This window comes from Entelurus aequoreus, linkage group LG03 (assembly GCF_033978785.1).
Source record: "Entelurus aequoreus isolate RoL-2023_Sb linkage group LG03, RoL_Eaeq_v1.1, whole genome shotgun sequence".
NCBI classification, from domain to species: domain Eukaryota; kingdom Metazoa; phylum Chordata; class Actinopteri; order Syngnathiformes; family Syngnathidae; genus Entelurus; species Entelurus aequoreus.
The window spans coordinates 774176-796308 of record NC_084733.1 but is presented as its reverse complement, the minus strand read 5'-3'; the positions used below and the strand labels follow the sequence as shown (position 1 = coordinate 796308).

Genomic DNA, 22133 nt, shown 5'->3' with positions numbered 1-22133 from the left:
AAGTTGGAATGGCCAAAAAAACACATTTTAGGATCTCCAATACTCTACTGCCTATGTGTCAAAGTCAAGGCCCTCAAATGAATGATCTGTGGCCCCCGGGATGATATTTGATTAGTATTACAACACATGAACGAATTATCTGTGGCCCCCAGGATGATATTTGATTAGTATTAGAACACAGCCGGCTGCACGCACCAACACTCCATCAGTGTTGGCCTGAGGAATTTTCAAAAGGGGGTCCCAGGGACCCCATCAAGTCATAAAAATGGGGTCCTACAGTAAATGTTTGGGGTCCCACTTTTTTGTAAGCGTTTTGAAAACAAATGCTAAATGTATGCATTATCCTGTTATATCTCACAATCTATATTGTGTTGTACATTATCCTGTTATATCTCACATTCTATATTGTGTTGTACATTATCCTGTTATATCTCACAATCTATATTGTGTTGTACATTATCCTGTTATATCTCACATTCTATATTGTGTTGTACATTATCCTGTTATATCTCACATTCTATATTGTGTTGTACATGATCCTGTTATATCTCACATTCTATATTGTGTTGTACATTATCCTGTTATATCTCACATTCTATATTGTGTTGTACATTATCCTGTTATATCTCACATTCTATATTGTGTTGTACATGATCCTGTTATATCTCACATTCTATATTGTGTTGTACATTATCCTGTTATATCTCACATTCTATATTGTGTTGTACATTATCCTGTTATATCTCACATTCTATATTGTGTTGTACATTATCCTGTTATATCTCACATTCTATATTGTGTTGTACATTATCCTGTTATATCTCACATTCTATATTGTGTTGTACATTATCCTGTTATATCTCACATTCTATATTGTGTTGTACATGATCCTGTTATATCTCACATTCTATATTGTGTTGTACATGATCCTGTTATATCTCACATTCTATATTGTGTTGTACATGATCCTGTTATATCTCACATTCTATATTGTGTTGTACATTATCCTGTTATATCTCACATTCTATATTGTGTTGTACATTATCCTGTTATATCTCACATTCTATATTGTGTTGTACATTATCCTGTTATATCTCACACTCTTTATTGTGTTTTGGAAAAAGGTTGTCATAAACGTTACTTCAGTCATTAAAAAAATAATACAAAAGAAAAGACATGTGTATACATATGTAAATGTCTTCACTTATAAACATTCATTCACTTTCTTCTTTCCTTCATGGATCTAAACTTTACCATTTTTTTCTATATTTTTATTGTAATATTTTCAGAATGTGTTTGTTCTATTTTTGGCCAAAGTAAGACGAATAACAAATCTGAAGTCGTCTTTATTTTTTTTATTTTTAATGCCATGATTTGAATAGTCAACAGATTGTCCTCCATGCGGCCCCTGAGCTAAAATGACTTTGACAGCCCTGATCTAGCGCCACGTAGTGGCTAAAGTGAATAGTGCACCCCTCCCCCCCAATGTGTCACATTTCTTGTGTCAGGTAAACGGTGAGAAATATGAAAGCTATTTTATTTGGTACATGGTGTAATGATAAGTGTGACCAGTAGATGGCAGTCACACATAAGAGATACGTGTAGACTGCAATATGACTCAAGTAAACAACGCCAAAACTTTAAATGTTCCATTGAGAGTATAGAACATTACACACAGTGCTCAAAAATCTGTCAAAATGTTTTTAGTACAACTTCGGTAAGCTATGAAGCCACACCACTTGATGGATTGTCGCCGCGTTAAACATAGGAGTATTAATATGCTGTGTGTATAAGGACTATAAAATGGCACCTATTAGCAGACATATTATCTGCTGTTTTGTTTCGCAATATTATGCAAAAGTAACATTTCTTACCTTCTGGTACCTGCTGATGTTTATTTGGGATCTGCATAAGTCCTGAAAATGTGCGTGAGTCTGCCTTTGTAGTCTGTGATGACACCGTAGTGGATAATCTTCTTCTTTTTCTCTATCTTCTTCTTATGTGACATTCATGTTGCCATTTCTAATATAAAGTAGTGTAAAGTTCTTACTTATATCTGTCAGTAAACTCACCATGAAAGCACTAAAACATACCGGTGTAGTGACTTTACATTATTCACCCAAGGAACTTTAGTTATTAGAGAGACTTTTTCACGGGACACATTTCGGGTGTTGTTGTTTCCGGATGAGGAGATGCTGCTCCGTTATTGATTGAAGTAAAGTGTGAATGTCATTAAAACAGTTAGCGCCATCTTTGGACACTTCTTCCACTCCCGTCCTTGCACGCTACACCGCTACAACAAGGAGAAGACGCTGTCCAAGTGGAGGCATGTAAATAAGACACGCCCACAAAAGGGTGCATCCTGAAGAGACTGTCAGAAAGTGAGTTGAAGATGATGAGTAAAACATCATCTATGCAACATTTTGAGCAAAGAAGCAGCATTACATGTTATGTAGACCACAAGGAAGTCTTTTACATTTAGTAAATAATAATATGACTCCTTTAATGCGTCCTATAATCCGGTGCGCCCTATGGTCCAGGAAAAACAGGGTATTTTATTGTGGTGACTCACAGCTTTGCGCTTGAGTGTGCAGTCCAGTCTCCAGTGGTTTCCCTCCACCACAGGTCTCTTCAGGAAGATCTCAGGACTCAGCCTGAAGGACACATGACACATGATGACAAACGAGAAGCGGTGATGACAACACTCACCACCAGTCCGTGATGAGAAGTGGTGTGATGATGGTGATGACAACATTTACCACCAGACACATGATGACAAATGAGAAGTGGTGTGATGAAGGTGATGCCAGCACTCACCACCAGTCCGTGATGAAGATCTCCTCCCTGGCCTCCTCCAAGGCGTTGGCCACGTCCTCCATGTAGCTTTTTCCATTCACGTACCTGCATAGTTACATGACTCGTCAATACGTCATGAGTGACACCTCCGATATTTACGGACTTTTTTTCTCCAAAAAAATCCAATGTTAAATGGAGGTAAGTGCACTATTTTGCTCCTCTCACCATTTGGCCAGAACCTTCTCCTGCTCCTGTGCAAAGGAGCCAAAGCGGTGATCTCGGAGGAACGCCTTCCCGTAGTTCCTCACCAAGCTCTCGATGCTCTGACCCCACCAGCGGGCGTGTCTGTAGCTGCTGCACTTAAACACCAACGTCCTGCACACACACACACACACACACACACACACACACACACACACACACACACACACACACACACACACACACACACACACACACACACACACACACACACACACACACACACACACACACACACACACACACACACACACACACACACACACACACACACACATCCCCTTCACTCAGCCTGCTGCACATCTCTGCTCTTATCTACACCACACACATCATTTCCAGCAAAGATTCTTCTTTTCTGTCATACTGTGGATTTCATCATGACTAAAACTAAATCCATTTATAGGACTTAAACTAAATCCTTTTATAGGACTGCAACTATATCCATGTATAGCAGCAAAACAAAATTAATTTATATAATTAAAATATGACTCAAAGTAAATTAATGTACATCATTATAATATGATTAAAACTAAATACATTTAAATGAATAAACATGATTAAAACGTAATCAATTTATATGATTAAAACATGACTCAGACTATATTAATTAAAATTATTTAAATATGTCCAACACTAAATCAATGTATAAGATTAAAATATTACTCAAACTGAATTAATTAAAATGATTTAAATATGCCAAACATTAAATCAATGTAAATAATTAAAATATGATTAAAAATAAATACATTCAAATGATTAAAATATGACTAAAACTAAATCAATTTAAATGATTAAAATATGACTATAACTAAATCAATTTAAATGATTAAAATATGACTAAAACTAAATCAATTAAAATTAGAAATGTCCGATAATATCGGCCTGCTATGTCCGATAATTATTGGCCGATATATGCGTTAAAATGTAATATCGGAAATTATCGGTATCGTTTTTTTATTATCGGTATCGTTTTTTTTTTGTTTTTTGTTTTTTTTTTAAAATTAAATCAACATAAAAAACACAAGATACACTTACAATTAGTGCACCAACCCAAAAAACCTCCCTTCCCCATTTACACTCATTCACACAAAAGGGTTGTTTCTTTCTGTTATTAATATTCTGCTTCCTACATTATATATCAATATATATCAATAAAGTCTGCAAGGGATACAGTCCGTAAGCACACATGATTGTGCGTGCTGCTGCTCCACTAATAGTACTAACCTTTAACAGTTAATGTTACTCATTTTCATTAATTACTAGTTTCTATGTAACTGTTTTTATATTGTTTTACTTTCTTTTTTATTCAAGAAAATGTTTTAATTTATTTATCTTATTTTACTAATTTAAAAAAAAAAGTACCTTATCTTCACCATACCTGGTTGTCCAAATTAGGCATAATAATGTGTTAATTCCACGACTGCATATATCGGTTGATATCGGTATCGGTAATTAAAGAGTTGGACAATATCGGAATATCGGATATCGGCAAAAAGCCATTATCGGACATCCCTAATTAAAATGATTAAAATATGACTAAAACTAAATCAATTTAAATGATTAAAACATGACTCAAACTAAATAAGTTCAAATGATTAAAATATGACTAAAACTAAATCAATTCAAATGATTAAAATATGACTCAAACTAAAATAATTTAAATGATTAAAATATGACTAAAACTAGATCAATTTCAATGATTAAAATATGACTCAAACTAAATTAATTCAAATGATTAAAATATGACTCAAACTAAATTAATTAAAATGATTTAAATATGCCGAACACTAAATCAATTTAAATGATTAAAATATGACTAAAACCAAATAAATTTAAATGATTAAAATATGACTACAACTAAATCAATTTAAATGATTAAAATATGACTAAAACTAAATCAATTCAAATGATTAAAATATGACTCAAACTAAATTAATTTAAATGATTAAAATATGACTCAAACTAAATTAATTAAAATTATTTAAATATGCCGAACACTAAATCAATTTAAATGATTAAAATATGACTACAACTAAATCAATTTAAATGATTAAAATATGACTCAAACTAAATTAATTTAAATGATTAAAATATGACTCAAACTAAATTAATTAAAATTATTTAAATATGCCGAACACTAAATCAATTTAAATGATTAAAATATGACTACAACTAAATCAATTTAAATGATTAAAATATGACTCAAACTAAATTAATTTAAAAGATTAAAATATGACTCAAACTAAATTAATTAAAATTATTTAAAAAAGCTGAACAATAAATCAATTTAAATGATTAAAATATGACTAAAACCAAATCAATTGAAATGATTAAAATAAGACTAAAACTAAATCAATTCAAATTATTAAAATATGACTCAAACTAAATCAATTTAAATAATTAAAATATGACTCAAACTAAATTAATTTAAATGATTAAAATATGATTAAAACTAAATTAATTACAATTATTTCAATATGCCGAACACTAAATCAATTTAAATGATTAAAATATATCTAAAACCAAATCAATTAAAATATGACTCAAACTAAATCAATTTAAATGATTAAAATATGACTAAAACCAAATAAATTTAAATGATTAAAATATGACTACAACTAAATCAATTTAAATGATTAAAATATGACTAAAACTAAATCAATTCAAATGATTAAAATATGACTCAAACTAAATTAATTTAAATGATTAAAATATGACTCAAACTAAATTAATTAAAATTATTTAAATATGCCGAACACTAAATCAATTTAAATGATTAAAATATGACTACAACTAAATCAATTTAAATGATTAAAATATGACTCAAACTAAATTAATTTAAATGATTAAAATATGACTCAAACTAAATTAATTAAAATTATTTAAATATGCCGAACACTAAATCAATTTAAATGATTAAAATATGACTACAACTAAATCAATTTAAATGATTAAAATATGACTCAAACTAAATTAATTTAAAAGATTAAAATATGACTCAAACTAAATTAATTAAAATTATTTAAAAAAGCTGAACAATAAATCAATTTAAATGATTAAAATATGACTAAAACCAAATCAATTTAAATGATTAAAATAAGACTAAAACTAAATCAATTCAAATTATTAAAATATGACTCAAACTAAATCAATTTAAATAATTAAAATATGACTCAAACTAAATTAATTTAAATGATTAAAATATGATTAAAACTAAATTAATTAAAATGATTTCAATATGCCGAACACTAAATCAATTTAAATGATTAAAATATATCTAAAACCAAATCAATTAAAATATGACTCAAACTAAATCAATTTAAATGATTAAAATATGACTAAAACAAAGTCAACTAAATAATTAAAATGTGACTGAAACTAAACCAATTTAAAAGATTAAAATATAATTAAAACTAAATCAAATGAAATCCATGGATATGATTAACGTCTGACTAGAAGTAAATAAATGTTCCTGACTAAAAGTCAATCAATGTGTATGATTAAAGTCTGACCGAAAGTAACGTTAAAATGAAGACTGGTACACTTGGCGGGCCACTTCATTAGGTACCCCTGCGCCCACACGTCACCTGGACAAACTGTCAATCCTGACTCCGTGTTTGGTCTCCGTGTCTTTGGAATCCATCCTGATGCTGAACTCTTTATCCAACAGCAGGACAAAGGAGATGGCGCCCGAGTCGGGCTTCATGTAGAGCAGGAAGGAGTCCTTCACCACCAGCCAGCTGTAACACACACACACACACACACACGTCGTCATCATGTGTGTATGATAGTGCTGTCAACTTTTGCTGCGTGTCTTCTTTGTTGTTTTTCAGAGGAGAGTCGTGGGAAGCAAGAGCATCACAGAGCCGTAGGAGGCTGGACTGAGCTTTCCAAACGTGTGGGATTTTGTTTTTTATATTTGCAAAATAACACCACACTCTAACAACGCTCAAAAAGCTGGCACAAGTGGCAAAAAAGAGTGATAAAGTTGAGGAATGCTCATCAAAGACTTATTTGGAACATCCCACAGGTGAACAGGCTAATTGGGAACAGGTGGGTGCCATGATTGGGTGTAAAAGCAGCTTCCATGAAATGCTCAGTCATTCACAAACAAGGACGGGGCGACGGTCACCACTTTGTCAACAAATGCCTGAGCAAATTGTTGAACAACAACATTTCTCAAGCAGCTATTGCAAGGAATTTAGGGATTTCACCATCTACGCTCCGTAATATCATCAAAAGGTTCAGAGAATGTGGAGAAATCACTGCAGGTAAGCCATGATATTACACACCTTGGATCCCTCAGGCTGTACTGCATCAAAAAACGCTATCAGTGTGTAAAGGATATCACCACATGGGCTCAGGAACACTTCAGAAAACGACTCAGTAATTACAGTTGGTCGCTACATCTGTAAGTGCAAGTTAAAACTCTACTATGCAAAGCCAAAGCCATTTATCAACAACACCCAGAAATGCCGCCGGCTTCGCTGGGCCCGAGCTCTTCTAAGATGGACTGATGCAAAGTGGAAAAGTGTTCTGTGGTCTGACGAGTCCACATTTCAAATTGTTTATGGATGACATGGGTAACTTACACATCTGTGAAGGCACCATTAATGCTGACAGGTCAAACAGGTTTTGGAGCAACATATGTTGCCATCCAAGCAACATTATCATGGACGCCCCTGCTTATTTCAGCAAGACAATGCCAAGCCACGTGTTACAACAGCATTGAAAATGTGTGGTGCAATATGAAGGCTAAAATATGAGAAGGGAGACTGTTGAACAACTTAAGCTGTACATCAAGCAAGAATGGGAAAGAATTCCACTTCAAAAATGTGTCTCCTCACTTCCCAAACCTTTACTGAGTGTTGTTCAAAGGAAAGGCCATGTAACACACTGGTAAAAATGCCCCTGTGACAACTTTTTTGCAATGTGTTGCTGACAATAAATTCTGAATTAATGATTATTTGGAGAAAAAAAAAAGAAGTTTCTCAGTGTGAACATGAAATATCTTGTCTTTGCAGTCTATTCAATTGAATATAAGTTTAAAAGGATTTGTTGTATTCTCTTTTTATTTACCATTTACACAACGTGACAACTTCACTGCTTTGGCTTTTGTACATAAGACAGTACGAGGGTGCTTTTGTACATAAGACAGTACGAGGGTGCTTTTGTACATAAGACAGTACGAGGGTGCTTTTGTACATAAGACAGTACGAGGGTGCTTTTGTACATAAGACAGTACGAGGGTGCTTTTGTACATAAGACAGTACGAGGGTGCTTTTGTACATAAGACAGTACGAAGGTGCTAAACTAAAGAGAAAAGTTAGATACGAACCGTTTGGACCAGCGATAACAAGCTTTTGTGTGACCACAGCAGTTCATACCGGGGATACGGTGACCCCCCGAGCGCTTGTATATCATCCCTTCCCTGCAACACACACACAATAATAATAATAATACACACCATGATGATAAGTCAATGATATTTATGGTATAAACATTTACAGTAGCTGTGTAAAATCTATTAAAAAAAACATATTTGTAAATGTTAGAATGTTGGTCAGATCACAATATTATTTAATAGTATATCTAACTCATTCTGTACATATTATTACATATTTAATATTATTTTATTGTATTTTTTTAGATGCTGGCCAGGTAATAAAATAATGGCAAATTTAAAAATTTAAAAAAAAAGATATGGAAAAAAAATTGCTCAAATTTTATTTAAATCATACGTGTTGTATATTTTGAATATTTATATTTGTTTTAATAATTTCATATTTATAATAATATTTTCTCTATATTTTCTGCTGGATCTACTCTCTATTTTATGCTACATATACTGTAATATTGTACATCGTCATTGGGATTTGTTATATATTGTATATATTATATACAAATATAATATAATAGATCAGTATATATTATATACTGTACATATAATTTGTAAATATTACATATATGTTATATTGCTACTATGGTACATTTTTAGTCTACTTTATACCTGCATTATCCTTTCCATCCTTACCCTTTCCATCCTTTGTAACTGACCTACTGTGTGGAACAATTTCCCTAGTGGATCAATAAAGTTGATCTAAGTCTAAGTCTGTACTGTATACAAATATTGAATAAACTAACTATGAATAATTATTTTAAATAAATATAAATAAAGTAATACACATTTTTTAATACTAAGAAAATAAAAAAGGAATAAATGTGCAAATAAAAAGAAAAAGAATGCTAAAAGGCTTACAGTCCCTTGGGGCCCAAGTCGTGGATGAACGACAACTGGCTGACGTCGATAAACTCCATCTGATTTTAAAAAAAAGAAGGTTTCATCCATCATCTGTCCATCCATTTTCTACCGCTTGTCCCTCTCATATTGTGTCAAATTTGACTCCCACTTAAAGCACATGATTCATGTGCTGCAATGATGTTCTTATGCATTATGCATTCACATGTACACTTTCTGCTTGTTGATTTAATATGCACTAATAAACCATACCTATGTTAAATGTACACCTTCTGCACACACATCAGTGTTTCCCACACATTCATTTATTTGTGGCGGCCCGCCATGAAAGAATTACGTCCGACACAAATAAAATAATTTTTTTTTTTTTTTTTTTTTTTTTGTCCTGTCCAGCTTCTCAGGCAAATCATATAGTAGATGTAGATGATCATATAGTAGATGTAGATGATCATATAGTAGATGTAGATGATCATATAGTAGATGTAGATGATCATATAGTAGATGTAGATGATCATATAGTACACATATGTCAGAGTCAAGGCCCGCGGGCCATATCCGGCCCGCGAGAAGGTTTTTTACGGCCCTTGGGATGATCTTGATTTATTATTAGAACCGGCCCGCAGACCGCAGATCTTTTACACGCACCAAGCGGATGCCGGTCCAAGGTTCCGAAAGGGGGCGAGCGGCCCGCCGGGACGCGCCTGCCGGCCGAAGGGCTGCAGCCCGGCCGTCAGTCGCGGAGCCCGCCGTGCCACGCGCGCCAAGGGGGCGGGCCGAAACCCGGCCCCGAGGCCCTGAGACTTCTGCTTTGTTTCCCCAAACCGCGCGTCACCGCCGGGCCCGCACCACCGTCGGGCTGCAGCCCGAGCGTCGGTGGCGGAACCCGTCATGTGCCGCGCGCGCCAAGCGGAGCGGGGGGGTCAAGCGGGCCGAAACCCGCAGGCCACCCCCTCACCACGAGGCCCTGAGACTTCTGCGTTTGACCCCTACGCGCGGCCCGTCGGGACGCGCCCGCCGTCAAGCCACGAGGGCCAGCCGTCGGGTCGCGGAGCCCGCCGTGCGACGCGCGCCAAGGGGCGGGCCGAAACCAGCGGGGGGTTTCGGGCACCCAACTCGCCTCCCTCCCACGGAGGGAGGAGGGGGGTTTAATGTGAACATTACTGTGCAATCACATATTTAGAGTTTTTACTCAATTCAAGTTTAAAAGTTAAAGTTTAATATTTGTTTTCACTGCATGTTACTTCTCCTTAAACAAAGTGTTGTTTTTGATTTATAGATTTTTGCACTTTATTTTATTGTATTTCAATTTAATTATATTTTAAAAATATTTCAGTTGAGTGGATGATAGAAAATTGCTATTATTGTTTTTTTCTTTGAAGTAAATTTAGCCCACTTTTGCTAAAATAGAAAATATAGGCTACTGATGGTGCCTTGAATACCGGTTTCTTTCATTTAATGTTCATGTTATGGGGATTTTTATATAAAGGAAATTTGTCTTTTGTGTCTGTTGAAAATTAAAGATTACTGACAGAGCCATAAGAAAATATTGCTTTATTTATCTGATCATATTGGAATATATTTGTTAGGTTTTCAGTAGGTTCAATTAGGTTCACTAGACTATATGCGTCATTTAAAAATTTTTCAATGAACATTCGAACAGTCCGGCCCTCGGCTTGTAGCTAAATTTTTTATTTGGCCCTCCGTCCATTTGACTTTGACACCCCTGATATAGTAGATGTAGATGATCATATAGTAGATGTAGATGATCATATAGTAGATGTAGATGATCATATAGTAGATGTAGATGATCATATAGTAGATGTAGATGATCATATAGTAGATGTAGATGATCATATAGTAGATGTAGATGATCATATAGTAGATGTAGATGATCATATAGTAGATGTAGATGATCATATAGTAGATGTAGATGATCATATAGTAGATGTAGATGATCATATAGTAGATGTAGATGATCATATAGTAGATGTAGATGCCCATATCGGCTGTTCACATTTACTTTACAAAAGAGAAGTGTAGGATACTTCTCTTGTTGCCTTATTTGTATTTGACCACTACTGTTTTCTGTTTATTTGTTACTGACCGTGGCAGGACACCTCTGCCTCTGTTTCACTTTATGTTGCTGGTAAATAATATGCTTGTAGTAGTAGGCTAAAGTTAAATGATTTAGTATGCACTAATTAAAGGGGCAGAGCTTTAAGAGACATTTTAGCTTTTATATTTTATAAGATATATTTTTTGTAAGAACCACAATTCATAAATATATTTCAGTGAATAACTTATTGTTCAAATCTGTATATAAATATGTACATAAAGTGTTGTAATTATATTGTAAAATGGATGGATGGATGGACGTTTAAAACAAAACTGTTATTATTAATTAGTAAGTATACATTTTTTGAGTCTTTTTAGAGAAAATCATATCATTGTAGTAAATTATGCAAATTACTCGATAATGTCATGGTGACCACGCCCATAGCCACGCCCCCACCGCCACAGGTATCTTGGCAGTTTATGGGAAACACTGCACATGTCTGCTTGTTGATTTAATACGCACTAATAAACCACACCTACGTTAAATGTACACCTTCTACACACACATGTCTGCTTGTTGATTTAATACACACTAATAAACCATACCTATGTTAAATGTACACCTTCTGCACACACACACATGTCTGCTTGTTGATGTAATACACACTAATAAAGGATACCGAGGTTAAATAATGTCCTACAACAACATTGGGCAGGTACAGTCGGCACATTCCTGACTAACACGTGCAACTTTGTTTGCATCAGACGATGTTTGACTCTGACTGATCATTCAACTTGAGTCAACATTATGACTCAACACATTGCAATACAAAAACATATCATCACTTACAGTGTGGTGATATTTGCGGTACATGGACATCTTCAGCAGCTTGTTCAAATAGTCCTCTAGTTGTCTCTGCAGAAACACACACACACACACACACACACACACACACACACACACACACACACACACACACACACACACACACACACACACACACACACACACACACACACACACACACACACACACACACACACACACACACACACACACACACACACACACACACACACACAAACACACACACACACAGTTTTTGTACACTCGTGACATAAAGCAGTGGGGTCATGTCCTAAAAGGAATACAACTAATAATTATAATTAAACAAAGTACAAAAGCAGTGAAGTTGTCACGTTGTGTAAATGGTAAATAAAAAGAGAATACAACAAATCCTTTTCAACTTATATTCAATTGAATAGACTGCAAAGACAAGATATTTCATGTTCACACTCAGAAACTTCTTTTTTTTTTGCAAATAATCATGAATTTAGAATGTAATGGCAGCAACACATTGCAAAAAAGGCATTTTTACCAGTGTGTTACATGGCCTTTCCTTTGAACAACACTCAGTAAAGGTTTGGGAAGTGAGGAGACACATTTTTGAAGTGGAATTCTTTCCCATTCTTGCTTGATGTACAGCTTAAGTTGTTCAACAGTCTCCCTTCTCATATTTTAGCCTTCAATGTCTGGACTACAGGCAGGCCAGTCTAGTACCCGCACTCTTTTACTATGAAGCCACGCTGTTGTAACACCTGGCTTGGCATTGTCTTGCTGAAATAAGCAGGGGCGTCCATGATAACAACATGTGTTGCTCCAAAAGCTGTATGTACCTTTCAGCATTAATGGTGCCTTCACAGATGTGTAAGTTACCCATGTCTTGGCCACTAATACACCCCCATACCATCACACATGCTGCCTTTTACACTTTCACCCTAGAACAATCCGGATGGTTCTTTTCCTCTTTGGTCCGGAGGACACGACGTCCACAGTTTCCAAAAACAATTAGAAATGTGGACTCGTCAGACCACAGAACACTTTTCCACTTTGCATCAGTCCATCTTAGATGAGCTCGGGCCCAGCGAAGCTGACGGCGTTTCTGGGTGTTGTTGATAAATGGCTTTCGCTTTGCATCGTAGAGTTTTATATTGCAAATCAAATCAAATTCCAAATGAGCTAATATTTGCAACAAATAACAAAGTTTTCCAGTGTGAACATGAAATATCTTGTCTTTGCAGTCTATTCAATTGAATATAAGTTGAAAAGGATTTGTTGTATTCTCTTCTTATTTACCATTTACACAACTTCGCTGCTTTTGTAGTTTGTATATTAATATTAATATCACCATGCTGACTTTTCAATGCCACTCTTCCTTATTCAACAACATGCAGACAAGCAGTACGTATCTTGCCGTGGTTTATCAAACATGATCAACATGCACTCTACTGTAGTGCAATATTGCCAAAGAAAAAATTCAAAGACAGGCAAAACATTAAAAACAGCTTTGGTTAATTCACGTCCGACGTGGTTGTAGACCACCACAATGTATGCATCCAATTTTCTTTTCAAAAGGATGCCGCGTAAAGCAAGCAAATATTGTAAATGCAGTGTGGAACGGTAGAAAAGGTTTGATCAAGTCAAACAGAGAACAATGACAAACACGGGCCTATTTATTATTTACCACCTAGAAATGCTGTCTTTAAGTTGAAGTGGAGTGGTAATTGTTTTTGTTTTTTTTAGCGACACCTAAAGGAAAATAATGTATTATACTAAAAGCATGATGCAGTAAGTTGAATGATGCGGACACGTTTGTTACTGGATACTTTCTAATACCCTTGTGCCTTGGGGGCTTTGTAAGTGTAATGCAACTATGGTACTTCTTTATGTTGTTTTACACTGCAATACTGTGCAAAGATTATTACCTATGTCTAGCTTGTGTGCTATCGTGTGCTTAGCTGTTGTGTAGCTGCTAGCTCCTAGTAGCCTAGCATGTTTACCTTTTGTAAATGACTTGACTAAAATAGAAGAAATTGAGTGGTTATTGGAGGACATTTAGATGTTAACAAGTAAACACGCTGCGATACTGCTTGTATCGCACATGATATCACACATTTTACATGCAAGCACATATTTTCCATACTTGTTTTCCTGATGATATCGGACCGACATCCGATATCAATATCGGATCAGGATACCCCTAATTGTAGACAAACACAAAATAATAAAGTATGCTTTTTCTTTTACATTCAAATATTCTATTTTTAAATAGGCAACCAAAATATTAGAAACTGCCCTTATTAATTCAACTGCTAGGTAATTGTATGTTTTAATATACTACTACTACTATAGTAACTGCAGCAATTGTATGTTTTAATATACTACTACTACTATAGTAACTGCAGCAATTGTATGTTTTAATATACTACTACTACTATAGTAACTGCAGCAATTGTATGTTTTAATATACTACTACTACTATAGTAACTGCAGCAATTGTATGTTTTAATATACTACTACTACTATAGTAACTGCAGCAATTGTATGTTTTAATATACTACTACTACTATAGTAACTGCAGCAATGTTGATGTCTGTGCTGTCAACTTCGGGCTTCATTGAAGCTAAAAAGCTAGCCTAAAATATTAGCATGCTAACATTAGCTTGTTATAATCGTAACAGCTAGCCTACTTTACTTTACTACTTCATGTCTCAAAAATATAGAATTTTAGGTATAAAAGATCAATATTAGCTAAAATTGTAGCTTAAAACGTTAGCATGCTAATTTAAGCATTCTAAGCTAGGTATTAGTTAACGTACTTCTAAGGTGGCGTCACGTATCAAAATACATGATTTTTAGGGTTAAACATAGAACATTTTTGCCCGCACAGAACTGTGAAAAAGGGCTTTTGTTTACTCTGCTACTTTTACATGAACATGTTGCAAAAAGACTGGAAATTAACTGAACTTATTTCATTCAACGCTTTTAAATCCAGATTGAATTGTAAGTGTTTTTCTTCATGTGTATGACATGTATTTGTATCTAACTGGATCTGTTGCTGCCTCTTGGCCATGACTCCTTTGAAAAAGAGGTTTTTTTACATCTCAATGGGACTTTCCTGGTGAAATAAAGGTTAAATAAATAAATTTAAAAAACAATTAAATGCTAAAATAATGTGTTAGCATGCTAACTTTAACATGATGACATAGGAAAAGGTCATGTACTTATAAGATGCAGCAAAGTATTGACAACCATGATTTTGAGGTTTATACGAATACAATTTGCAAAAATGCTAGCATAAAAGGTTAGCATGCTAACAAATACTTCCTAGATGAATAGAATAGAATAGAGTAGAAAGTACTTTATTGATCCCTGGGGGAAATTCAGCAAGATGACGCCAAGTATCAAAATCCCTGATTTTTAGGGTTAAACATATCAAATGAGCTCAAATAAAGCGTTAGCATGCTAATGTTATCATGCTAGCACGTGACCAGATAGGAGAAAATACCAGTTTTATAATGTTTCTACAGCATGTCTGCTATTTATTTGTATTTAGGGCTATATAAATAAACATTGATTGATTGATTGATAGTAAAATAGCGACAGTGTTGAAATGCAAATAGTTAGCATGCTAACACCTAGCAGAATAGCACGTCCTAAACATGTTGACGTTAAAACGGTTTAAATGGCTTGACGAATGAGGAAACTAAAAAGAGGTCATGTTGCCTCATTTCCTTAAAAAATAAAATGTAGTGTTGATAGGGTGCGTACCTAATCAATGGGCCCATTGAGGGTCTTTTCCCTTAATATCGTCACCATGGAAACACAGAATGTTCCAAAAGATAATGAATAAATGGAGACTTTTCCAAGGATGTATAAGATATGTCGGCCTTCTTGGGCTGGTGGGTCCCGGATTAAATGTAGGCAGAATCAAATAAAAGAAGAATAAAGGACAACTTGCTTGAAAGCAGGCCCATAATAAAGTAATAATAGGTTCAGTTACTGAAGTGACAGGAAGTGGAAATAACAACTTTTTTTGTTAGGAAAGATTGAACGTACCCGCCTGCTGGACACCTGCTCGTCCCGCACCAGCTCGTCTCCTCCGCCTCTGGGCAGCGAAGGTATCTTCCTCACCTCGCTCTTCCTCACCGTCCTCCTCCTCACCGTGTGGCTGACATCAAAAAGACAAATAACAAGCTAATGAGGTGTTTGTGTAAGCTAATGACGTGTTAGATGTAAGCTAATGGCTGCAATCAGCCCACAGCACAATGAAGAATGTGTCATTTATTTACACCACATCAGTCCAACCTGCTGAGGAAGAAGTCCTCAAATAAAGTCAACGTTTACAGGAACAAAAAGGTCGGTTTTGCAGCAAATTACACTCTGGAACTGGAGAAAATGGAGCATTAGCCTAGCTTAGCCTATCCTAGCGTGGAAGAAAAATAACTTCAATGTTTGAAAAGCAAGTTAGAGCATATATATATATATATATGTATATATATATATATATATATATATATATATATATATATATATATTTTTTTTTTTTTTTTTAAGCATTGAAAATTAAAAAAAAAAAAAAAAATATATATATATATATATATATATATATATATATATATATATATATATATATATATATATATATATATATATATATATGTATATATATATATATATATATATACTATATTGCCAAAAGTATTTGGCCACCTGCCTTGACTCACATATGACCTTGTAGTGCCATCCCATTCCTATCCTGGAGCATTCAAAGTTCCTTTCACTGCAACTAAGGGGCCAAGCCCAACTCCTGAAAAACAACTCCACACCATAATTCCTCCTCCACTAAATTTCACACTCTGCACAATGCAGTCCGAAATGTAGCGTTCTGCTGGCAACCTCCAAAGCCAGACTGCTCCATCAGATTGCCAGATGGAAAAGTGTGATTCATCAGTCCAGAGAAGGCGTGTCCACTTGGTGATGTATGGCTTAGATGCAGCTGCTCGGCCATGGAAAGCCATTCCGTGAAGCTCTCTGCGTACTGTACGTGGGCTAATTGGAAGGTGACATGAAGTTTGGAGCTGTGTAGCAAGTGACTGTGCAGAAAGTCTTTGCACTATGCTGACCTCTCTGTCACTTTACCTGGCCTACCACTTTGCACTATGCTGACCTCTCTGGCACTTTACCTGGCCTACCACTTTGCACTATGCTGACCTCTCTGTCACTTTACCTGGCCTACCACTTTGCACTATGCTGACCTCTCTGTCACTTTACCTGGCCTACCACTTTGCACTATGCTGACCTCTCTGTCACTTTACCTGGCCTACCACTTTGCACTATGCTGACCTCTCTGGCACTTTACCTGGCCTACCACTTTGCACTATGCTGACCTCTCTGTCACTTTACCTGGCCTACCACTTTGCACTATGCTGACCTCTCTGTCACTTTACCTGGCCTACCACTTTGCACTATGCTGACCTCTCTGTCACTTTACCTGGCCTACCACTTTGCACTATGCTGACCTCTCTGGCAGTTTACCTGGCCTACCACTTTGCACTATGCTGACCTCTCTGTCACTTTACCTGGCCTACCACTTTGCACTATGCTGACCTCTCTGTCACTTTACCTGGCCTACCACTTTGCACTATGCTGACCTCTCTGTCACTTTACCTGACTTTGCACTATGCTGACCTCTCTGTCACTTTACCTGGCCTACCACTTTGCACTATGCTGACCTCTCTGGCAGTTTACCTGGCCTACCACTTTGCACTATGCTGACCTCTCTGTCACTTTACCTGGCCTACCACTTTGCACTATGCTGACCTCTCTGTCACTTTACCTGGCCTACCACTTGGTGGCTGACTTGCTGTTGTTCCCAAACTCTTCACTTTTCTTAGAATAAAGTTGACTTTGGAATATTTAGGAGCGAGGACATTTCAGGACTGGATTTGTTGCCCAGGTGGCATCCTGTGACAGTTACACGCTGGAAATCACTGAGAGCGGCCCATTCTTTCACAGAAACAGTCTCCATGCCTAAGTGCTGGATTTGATACACCTGTGATTAGTGATTAGGACACCTGATTCTCATCATTACGATGGGTGGCCAAATACTTTTGGCAATATAGTGTATGACAGGGGTCACCAACCTTTTTGAAAGCAAGAGCTACTTCTTGGGTAGTGATTAATGCGAAGGGCTACCAGTTTGATACACACTTAAATAAATTGCCAGAAATAGCCAATTTGCTCAATTTACCTTTAAATCTATGTTATTATTAATAATTAATGATATTTATCTTTGTGGAAACACTGATCATCTTAATGATTTCTCACAATAAATATATATAGAAACAGATAAATATCAATATGCAACACTTTATTTTTATATTTTCTCTAACGCACATTTTTCAAATTGAACATTTTCAAATGATCACTTCTAAGACAGTCTTGTGAAATCACAATATCCCATTTTAACTAGCTAGCCACTGAAATTTTTTAACAAATCATTAATTACTTTGCACCATGTTTGTACAAATAATAACTCATGTAAAATACAAAAGTAAACTCTCCAATTTTTAAATAAATCATGTCACACTTTGAACTGGACACCAAATCTGTTATCTGTTTCTTTGTCAGTTAGTGGGAAGCCTGGCATTGCATGCTGTTAACTAGTGTGTTGTACTCTGGTGTGTAACTTGACACTGCAACTCTGAGTGAGTCTTGCAGATGTGCATCAGTGAGGCGTGTTCTGTGTTTGTTCTTGATGAAGTTCATGTCAGAAAAGGCTGATTCACAAAGATAAGTTGAACCAAACAGGCTTGCAACCTTCATAGCTGCTGCACATACACCACCGTACTTTTCTGTGTCAACAAGGCACCAAAAGTTTGGTGCAGCCTGGTGGGCTTTGAGGTGGAGGTCATTTTGCAGTGTTACAATTTCCATCTCCACCTGTTCAGCATCCAGGCTGAATGTTGCACTTAACTGCTCAGCAATGCATGATATGTCCACGTTCATGAAAGGATTACAAATGAACGACATACATGGCTCAAGCTGATCCAGGTCACAAAACCTGTTCTCAAACTCTTGCCCAACTCTGTTTATGACCTGAGAGTACTTTTCTGCAACTTTGTCAAAAGCCTCAGATGCAGAAGCATTGTCTTTCAGCACCATCTGCACAGAGGGAAAGTGCAGCACTTTTTGTCTCTGTAAATGTACAGAGAACAGGTTCATCTTAGCTTTAAATGCATTTAAAGCACTTATCATATCTGCGACAGTTTTACCTTTGCCTTGCAGCTCACAGTTCAAACTGTTCAGTTTTCCAGTAATGTCCGTTAAAAATGCAAGGTCAAGTATCCACTCAGTGTCCTCCAGCAGCACGGTGTCCTCACCTCTGGACTGCATGAACTCTTTGATTTCACCCAAAAGTGACAAAAAACGTTGCAAAATTCGTCCGCTGCTGAGCCATCGGATTTCTGTGTGTAGTAGCAGGTCACCATATTCAGCTGACAGCTCCTCCAAAAGTACCTTGAATGTTCTGTGCTGTTTAGCTCTGGAGCGGATGCTGTTTATGATCTTTACGGCGGGAGTCATTACGTGCTCAAAGCAGATCACTTTTGCACATAAGGCCTGCTGGTGTATGATGCAGTGGTACTGCAGAAAGTTTGGGAACTCTGGGTCAGCTTTACAGTGAGCAACGAATCCTGTGTGTCGGCCGATCATAGCAGGAGCCCCATCCGTAGTCACTGATACCAGCTTTTCCAGCGCCACCTTTTTTTCCACCAAAAACTCCTTCACTGCGTTATAAATGTCAACTCCCCTCATAGTTGTCTTCAGGGGCAGCAGTGTCAGAAGTTCTTCTTTTGTGGCGAAATCATCAAGCACCATCCAGCTGATCGGTCAAGTTCCCAGACATCGCCGACACTCTTCTTACCATTGTAGTTGCCCCGAGTTGAACATCGGAGAGACTGGAGAGTACATTGGTTCCATACTTCTCGTCTTCAAGCACAGTTTTAGCAATTATCATCATTGCTTCTTTGACAACCTCCCCGTCTGTAAAGGCCTTCTTTTTCTTCATCAAGAACTGTGCAGCTCTAAACGAGGCTTCGGTTGCTTTTTGGGAGTTTCTAACCGGTCTAGTGAAAAAAGACTGCTGTTTGCACAAAGCTGCCTTTAACTCGCGGGCTTTTTCTGCGCGCAGTGCACTGCCCGGTGGGTAGTTAGCATGGTAGCTTGTGTGACACGTAGTGAAACGTCTCTCCACATTGTGCCGCTTTGCTATTGCCACAGTTGCCCCGCAAATTAAACACACGCAGGATCCTTTCACAGTGGTAAAAAAAACTCTACCTCTCATTCGTCGTGAAAAATATATGTTTTCTTTCTTTTTTCTGACATTTTTTGGGGTAACTCTTCTCATATTCGCTGCGTTAGCTTGTTTGCAAGAGCGCAACAAACGCTAAGTTTTGGTCATGCGCACAATACTGACCTTTGAACTATACTAGGTCAGAGTTCATTTATATTAAACACAAAACACTTTACATTTTAAGTGTTTGTTTATATATATATATATATATATATATATATATATATATATATATATATATATATATATATATATATATATATATAGTCATTTGTAAGTTACATGTAAGTGTGATTTAAACAATAATAGCTAAATAAATAAATCTATATATATATAAAAAATGGGTATTTCTGTCTGTCATTCCGTCGTACTTTTTTTTTCCTTTTACGGAAGGTTTTTTGTAGAGAATAAATGATGATAAAAACACTTAATTGAACGGTTTAAAAGAGGAGAAAACACACAAAAAAATGAAAATTAAATTTTGAAACATAGTTTATCTTCAATTTCGACTCTTTAAAATTCAAAATTCAACCGAAAAAAAGAAGACAAAAACTAGCTAATTCCAATCTTTTTGAAAAAATTCAAAAAAGAATTTATGGAACATCATTAGTAATTTTTCCTGATTAAGATTAATTTTAGAATTTTGATGACATGTTTTAAATAGGTTAAAATCCAATCTGCACTTTGTTAGAATAATAAGAATTAAAGTAAGAATTACAATTTATTTATTATTCTTTACAATAAAAAAAAAAAATTTACTTGAACATTGATTTAAATGGTCAGGAAAGAAGAGGAAGGAATTTAAAAGGTAAACATGTATATGTGTTTAAAAGTCCTAAAATCATTTTTAAGGTTGTATTTTTTCTCTAAAATTGTCTTTCTGACAGTTATAAGAAACAAAGTAAAAAAAAATAAATGGGAGCGACGCCGCAATCAGCATAAGGTGCGTGGAGCGCGCAGCTGTGGACAGTGCAATCGCTCTCTCGGACCGTATAAAAGGGCGAGAGACGTGAACATCAAGGGAGGAGACGGAGAAAGACGGCGAAAGACGGCGGACGGGAGGAAAGCATCCTCTGCTGCCACGCAAACGACGGCGACGTGCTGCTGAAAAGCAGACGGCGGACGGGAGGAAACCATTCATGTGCTCACGTGAGAAAAAAGGCAGCTGCTGTAAAGCAGCAAAAGACTCTGTGATTGAAATAATAAAGAAGTCTAAACCATCTGACAATGTCTTCCCTGGATCGTCCTGAGAACCCGCGCGACAGTTAGGACTGTCACACTAGTAAATAAATAAAATTTAAAAAATAGAGGCAGCTCACTGGTAAGTGCTGCTATTTGAGCTATTTTTAGAACCAGCCGGCGGGCGACTCATCTGGTCCTTGCGGGCGACCTGGTGCCCGCGGGCACCGCGTTGGTGACTCCTGGTGTATGACTTATTTTTAACACTTTAATGACTTGTGTGTCGCCAGGATCTTAAACACTCACCAAATTGAGGGGAGCCATAATGGTTGCAATACATATATACTTGTTTTAAAAATGAAAATATCAAAATGGCCCCCACATGC

At 36.1% G+C, this 22133-nt stretch overlaps 1 protein-coding gene across 2 annotated transcripts in view; it reads right to left on the bottom strand.

Moving 5' to 3' along the window:
• The window catches only part of pld1a (phospholipase D1a), an 86807-nt gene that overhangs the window by 26849 nt on the left and 37825 nt on the right, over positions 1-22133 (bottom strand). For both annotated transcript variants that reach the window (XM_062040934.1, XM_062040935.1), the window contains 8 exons: positions 16272-16383; positions 12222-12287; positions 9317-9375; positions 8396-8488; positions 6645-6797; positions 3022-3171; positions 2818-2901; positions 2573-2654 (listed from right to left, as the gene is read on the bottom strand). In XM_062040934.1, coding sequence (XP_061896918.1) covers positions 2573-2654; positions 2818-2901; positions 3022-3171; positions 6645-6797; positions 8396-8488; positions 9317-9375; positions 12222-12287; positions 16272-16383 — 799 coding nt within the window. The remainder of the gene's footprint in view (positions 1-2572; positions 2655-2817; positions 2902-3021; positions 3172-6644; positions 6798-8395; positions 8489-9316; positions 9376-12221; positions 12288-16271; positions 16384-22133) is intronic.